General features: G+C 28.1%; 1 protein-coding gene across 1 annotated transcript in view; it reads right to left on the bottom strand.

Annotated features, from left to right (window-relative positions):
- LOC100203280 (unconventional myosin-X) overlaps positions 1 to 7,500 on the bottom strand; it is a 79,859-nt gene that overhangs the window by 27,838 nt on the left and 44,521 nt on the right. The window contains exons 24-26 of the mRNA XM_065808913.1: positions 2,592 to 2,702; positions 1,084 to 1,179; positions 918 to 1,011 (exon numbers count right to left, since the gene is read on the bottom strand). Of these exons, the coding sequence (XP_065664985.1) occupies positions 918 to 1,011; positions 1,084 to 1,179; positions 2,592 to 2,702 (301 nt within the window). The remainder of the gene's footprint in view (positions 1 to 917; positions 1,012 to 1,083; positions 1,180 to 2,591; positions 2,703 to 7,500) is intronic.

Here is a 7,500-nt window from a genome sequence, read left to right as displayed (position 1 = left end):
CACTAAATTATACTTCAATACTAAATCAATAAGAAGTTGCGTTTTTGTTTGATATTATTTTTTTATAACATAAATAGTTAAAAATAAAATCGCGATCTAACAATATGCAAGAAGTTTGGAAGTATAAAAATCTCTTTCGTCGAAGTAGTTTCATAACTGTGATACTAGTTCAAACATTTTTTTGACGTAAGAATTATGTAACAAATAAAAAGATATAAAAAAAAAAAGCTTTTTATGAGTATCGCCTTTAGCAATTTTCATCATCGCGCTCGCCGACGTTATCTCGAGCGCACATAATCACGCCCGATGAAAACTTATTCTAATTTTACGAGCGCGATATAACACGCTTGACGATTTTCTTCATCACAAGCCCTGTATATTATAAATATGATATTAATTTTATGGTTATCTTCTGCTGTATTTTCAAAATACTTTATATAAACACAATTAAATGGTATTCCTGTTATATAATATTTCAATCTTAGATCTTAAGCAAACTCCTTTCCTCCTTTAACTGTCTTTTTCAAAATGTTTTTCTGTGAACATAATACTGTTTACATCATCATCCGACTTATTTTTCTTAAGGATTAAAGCTAGTCATGTGTCTTACGCTTTCATTATTATTGGTTAAGTTATAAATAACTTGGATAACTGTGCTTTTTACGCGGTAAACATTGGACAACAGTGGTTTTTTCAAAGTTGCCTTTTTTTTTAAATGACCATTGGAACCTTAAAACATAGTTTTTTTTGTTATGAATTTTTAAATTAAAATAGCTTTGTACTAAAATATCATAAAAATATATAAAACTTGAAATTTTCAAAAATTGGACATCTGTGGTTTTACCCACGTGGTCTTCAATTGTATATAGCTTTAGCTTTGACTTTATGAATTAGTAATTTAAAAAAACATAACATACTACTGCATTTTTCACATTTGCACTTTCTTCTTTCATTAGCCGCAACTCTGAGTCATTTGCTCTATGTACTCGATTTAAAATTCTAAACCAATCACTAAAAAGCAAGTTGAATTCATAAACTTAAAGTATATTAACTGCGTTGTACTTTATAGACTCAAAAGCTTACTCCCATTCTTGAGGGTTTTCAGAAACAAAATGATATGTTCTTGATGGCATCACAAGACTGAAGGCATTTTCCTTTTGATTGCTATCCACAATTTGCCTGTTAAAAAAAAGTTTCCAAAAATATTAAATTTTTTTAAATGAATAGTTTTATTACTATATTAGGAGAAAAGTAAAATTGACACATTTTATTTCTTATATTAAAAGATTGGATTGAGCTAAAAAATGATTTTTTTATTGAAAATTTGTTAAGTCTAGAACAAAAAATAATAAAGAAAAAGCATTTTTGATAAAAAAGATTAAAATATTGGGAGCCATGAGATTTTGCACTCTGAGGTGACTTAACCCCCCTTTTCTCCAAACTCAGTGCATGATCTTCCTCAAACTTCTAACATGATTTGACTTTATTAATTGCATAATATTGCTCAATTAGACAAAGCTCAGTAGAATTTTCAGGACCATGTGTTGCTGGCACAAAACGTTTGTGGACACAGTGGCTTTAGCCCCTTACACAGTGGCCTTAGCCCCTCTTTTTAAAAAATTTCAATATTTAGTGTAGAGTTAATGACAAAACTTTGTGATTTCCACATTGACATATGGCTGACTAAAACATTGACATATGGCTGACTGAAACATTGACACATGGCTGACTAAAACAATTATTTTTTGGAATTTCTTTAATTTTATTTTCAAAGCAAAACTGCCTCATGTACTTGTTGCTGTTTTGCTTTTATTTTAAATACTAAATTTTATCTAAAGAAAATATTTTAATTGAATTACTAATTTCTGTACAAATTTTGTAGCGGCCAAACTTTAAGAAACAAAAAGTGTCAATTTTATTAGCGAATACAGAACACTTCAAACTCATCTGTTCAAGATACTGTGCTCTATTTACAATAGTTATACAACTAGTTCCTAAAATTGTTTATTAAATATTTATTCCATTATTTAATTTACAACAAATAGGCTCTGCATATTTCAGAAACAAAGTCATTAGGTCTGTACATTATTTTTAATTGGCAAATGATTTTTTTTAAAACAAAAAATTACTATTCACATTTAATTCTGAAGTTAGTTAAAAAATGGAAAAACTTATAATGAAAATTTAGTTTTAAGCTAGTTATAAAAATTGAAAAATAAAGAAAAATTGATAAAAATATACAAAAACTGCTAAACTAATTTCAGAAAAAATTAGATTAGCAAAAAATTTAGAAAAAACTGCAGTTACAAAAAAATATCATGTATTGTAAAAACAAAATCTTCACATGTACAAATAAACTACAAATAAGCACAAACTACACATAAATAAACATAAATTAACAAACTACACATAAATAAACATAAATTAACAAACTACACATAAATAAACATAAATTAACAAACTACACATAAATAAACATAAATTAACAAACTACACATAAATAAACATAAATTAACAAACAAAACTCAAACTCCTCGAATAACGTTGTCACTAACAAATCGAATTTTACAACATGTAATAAAAATTCATACCGACAACTTCTTAAGTCGATTGTTCCTAAAACCTTGGCACCTTCTTGATCATTTTCATGATATGTCAGCAGAGTATCTTTCAAGATAAACCAACGTTTTTTCCAATTTCGCCTAAATTGATGTAATAAAATAAAAAAAATTACCTAAATATATCACTTATTTTGAAAAGTTAATTATATATTAAAGTACATAATATTTTCAAGATTTTTGACTTTTAAATTGGTGGATCAAAATAAGTTGTCCAACATTTCTAGAAAAACTTTTATTATCAATATCAAAAAATTTATCTTTTGTCAAAACACTCAATTTATTTCTAACACATCATTATTACTATTATATCACTTTACATGATTATCTTAAATCTTCATTTTATCTTATATTTTATGATTTAAATTATAACTGTTTTTAGTCTTCCCTTATTTTTCAACCTGTTCAGTTAACTCTTTTTCTACTCCTTGTTCTTCCACATTTGCACAAATTTATAAGTGTGTATAAATGTAAGTTTTTTTTTTAAATATCTTCACTTCCATCGAGACTGCAAGCAACCACTATTAGAGTTGGAAGTTACTGTTAGAGAAAAGATGAACTTTATAAAGCAAGATAACAACCAACAGACGACTTGAAAGATTACAAAATTATGAAAGTCAGGAAAACAAGATGAATAGAGCAAATTCCAAAGGACTGATGTTTAAGGAAAAAAACTAGACAAAAAGAATTTTTGGAGCACTTAGGAACATTCACAGTAAAAGGATGAGACTTAATTGAATGACGAGTAGCACAAAAATGAATTTTAGCAGATAGCACAAGAGATATTATTTCTTTAGAGCAGCGCCCGCTATAGTATTTATAAAAAAGAGAAAGAAAAGCAACATTATGACAATGCGACATTGGTTAAAGGTTGGCTGCAAGAGTAGGTTCAACTTTGTTTATAACCCGTTTTTGCACTTTCTCTAAAAAACAAAGGGCATCATTTGAAGATCCGCTCCAGATATAGCAACAGTATTCCATGCAATGACAGATTTGAGATTTATAGAGATAAAGCACAGAATTCGGAGTAAGAAAGTGGCAAGCATGATAAGATGCAAGCATAGCAGATGTCAATTTTGTAATGGATTTGATATACGGTTTCCAAGAAAGATCAGAAGTAACAGTTAATCCAAGAAGACGATGGGTAGATGACTAATCAAGTACACTACCCTTTATAAATGTAGGAAGATCTAGATTAATGCAATAACGATTAGTTGAAAAAAATTGAGTTTTATCTGAGTTAAAGTTCACCAGCCGCTGAAAGCTCCATGCTGTAGCAGAATATATTTCTTATTTATTAAAATATTTACATAAATATATTTATATATGAATATATATATATATATATATATATATATATATATATATATATATATATATATATATATATATATATATATATGTATATATATGTGTTTATATAATAAAAGAAATGATTTTAACAAAAACATTCTATATAAATGTAAATATTCTAATAAATAAGACCATTTTTTTTAATTTTTGTTAAAATCATTTATTCTATAATATATATATATATATATATATATATATATATATATATATATATATATATATATATATATATATATATATATATAAACATTCTGATAAATAAGAACATTTTTTTAATTTTTGTTAAAATCATTTATTCTATAATATATATATATATATATATATATATATATATATATATATATATATATATATATATATATATATATATATATTCATCTATTAGGCTGTTGCATATGTATTTTTAATACATTGTTTCCAGTATTCTTATTGACTCAATGCATGGGTTTTGCTTGTGTTTTTATGACTAGGCAACTTATTCTATTATCTCCTAATGAGGGTACTCATTACTCTTAAACTCAGTTTTATGGTTCTGGGCCGGCTGGTAGTCAAGTTTCCCAAACTCTGAAGTAGCTCTGAGAGAGGCTGATTCCATCAACAGCTGAAAAATATCAAAGTATTAACAGTGCCATGTTGCGCATGGATGGTGTCCCTGTTTGTACTTTTGGTGCGCATTGTCAAAGCCACATTTGGAGCCCTTTGTTACGGCTTAGGGTTTATTAATGGTAATGAGGCAATTGCTTGGGTTATTAAAAGGTGTACTGAGTAGTGTCTAGGCTTTGAGTCAAGTTCTTTAACAAATTTGAAAATGAATAAAGTACCAAAAACAATGAAACACAAAAAACCATTGTCGTCACCGAGTTCTCTGAACCATCATTCACTAATATTCGTGGTCTTTGAAGTAACTTTACTTCTGTTGAGTCTTATCTCTTGCAAAGTTTACCAGACCTACTTGCTCTTTGTGAGACTAATTTGAGTTCAACTCACTCATTTTGTGATCTTAGTGTTGATGGTTATCTTCCTTTAATTCGTAAAGACTCCAATAGTCACATGCTTTGCCTGGGCATTTACATTCGTAAGAATTCAACCATTTGTCTGGTTTGAATCCACACACTATTCTTTTATGTGCTTTCATTTAACACCACTTCACTCTATTACCTTACTCTTTGTTCTGTATTCATCTCAAGACTGCACTCTTTTTGATGTTATTTCTGATCAAATTGAACAAGCCCTCTCTCTTTATCCATCAGTCAATAGCGCTGTTGTTGGTGACTTGAGTGCTCATTATACTGAATGGCTTGGCTCTAGTTTCAGTGACTATGCAGGTGTTAAAGCCCACAACTTATGCCTTTCTCAATCTCTTACTCAAATAGTCAACTTTCCAACTCACTTTCCAGACAACCCGAATCATTTACCTTCTCTACTCAACTTATATTTTCTTTCTGATCCTAGTCAGTGCTCTGTTTCTACATATTCACTCTTCGGAGCTACTGATCAAGGTTTGATCTCTTCAAAACTATTATCTCATCTTCTTTATCATCAGAATCCCCCTATCATCGTATCGCTTACAATTACCTTACAGCTGATTGGGACTCTTTCTGTAATTTTCTTTGTGATGGACCTTGGTTAAAAATCATTTGTCTTCCTGCTGACAAATGTGGTTCTTGTGTAACTTCTTGCATTCAGGCTGGCATGGAATATTTTATTCCTTCTCGACGATTTCAAGTCAAGCCTCACTCTTTTCCATGGCTTTCCTCATTGTGCTGTTGCAATTTCCAATTATAACTATTACTTCCATCTCTAACTCCTAAACAATTTTTTAGAAAACAGATGTCTGTTTACTATTGCTAGAAACCATTGTAAAAAGCTTTTATTCTCAGGTCACAAAATCTCCTATTTCATTTCAAAAATTAGGCTTTATAGACTTCAGGAAAATCTTTAACAGTGTTTTTAATAAGGGCAAATCTGCAGTTTGTGGTCCAGACAACATACCTGTTATAATCTTGCAGAAGTGTTCTCCAGAGCTGTTATCTAAACTTTCAAAACTACTTAACAAGTGCTTATTAGAGTCTTGTTTTCCAGCCTGCTTGAAAGAGGCATCTGCTATACCTATTTTCAAAAATTCTGGAGAGTGATTTTATTCATCTAACTACTACCCCATTAGTCTTCTTCCTACAAATACTTAATCTCTAATCTTGAATCTAATAACTTACTTTCTGATCATCAACATGGATTTCGATCTTCTCGTTCTACAGCTGATTTGCTAACAGTAATAACCAATAGGTTTTATCGTGCATAAGACAGAGGTGGAGAGGTTAAGGCTATCGTTCTTGACATTTCAAAAGCTTTTGATAAAGTTTAGCATGCTGGTCTTCTCCATAAGCTTTCTTCTTACATATCTAGTAACACCTTCAATATTATTGAATCCTTTCTTTACAATCGTAGTATAAAAGTTGTCCTCGATGTACAGCACTTCGTATCCTGTAACTTCAGGGATTTCTCAAGGTTCAATCCTTGGCCCTATACTCTTTATAATTTACATTAACAATCTTCCAAATATTCTCACATCAAAGCAGGCTTGGTCAGGAAAAAGTGTGATTGCACGACATTATATGACCACGCAAATAATACTTTATTTTGACGATTTGACCATGGTTTTAAACATTTTTAATTACGTCAAATATTAATAACTTTGAAACTTTGATCTTTACTAACGTTTTTATTCTTAATTAATTAATTAATTAGCGAAATGCTTTTAAATAAAGCAACAGTTACTGTTAATGTTTTAATTTAAAATATAGATGAAAGTTGTATAAATTTTTATTTATATTATTTAAATATAAATAAGATTATATAGTTAATAAAAATATATATTAGATTTTTTTATAATCAATCTTATTTATTTTTTAATTATTTAAATTTCATAAGCGACAACAAAGATTGTCTCTTTAATAAACTTTATTTAAGAATCATTAAAGTTAATACACTCAAAAAGATTTTGTTGAGAAGAAAAAAAGATAAACTTTTGAATTAAAGACAGCCGTTTGAATTAAATAACTTGAATCTTTACTAATGTTTTTATATTATTAAAATGCTTTTAAATAAAGTGACAAACGCTTTTAAATAAAGTATATATTTTTCTTTAGTCTTTAAATAAAAAAATTATCAATTAAAGTTAACAAACTAAATTATTAACAAATTAAATTATCAATTGTTCATTATTTTTTGTTTTCATCTTCATTTTTCTTCATTTGCTTTCTTATATTGAATTTCTGACAAAAAAAAAAAATTTAATTATTTTTTTTTGTTTACATTACTACGAAGAATTGTAAAGTTTTTTTTTTTGTTATCTTTTAAATGTGTGTATTTATTAAAAAATCGTTGGAAGTTGTTATTTTATTTAAAAGAGTTTTAATCTAAATAATAAAGAAAAAACATGTATTTTTTTGTTCATAAGCCAGTCGTCATTTTTGTGAAACACGTACCCCCTCCTTTCCAAAAAAAAAACGTTATTAAAAAAAGTTTCCTC

The sequence above is a fragment of the Hydra vulgaris genome, chromosome 11 (assembly GCF_038396675.1).
Source record: "Hydra vulgaris chromosome 11, alternate assembly HydraT2T_AEP".
NCBI classification, from domain to species: Eukaryota; Metazoa; Cnidaria; class Hydrozoa; order Anthoathecata; family Hydridae; genus Hydra; species Hydra vulgaris.
This window is presented reverse-complemented; position numbering and strand designations above follow the sequence as displayed.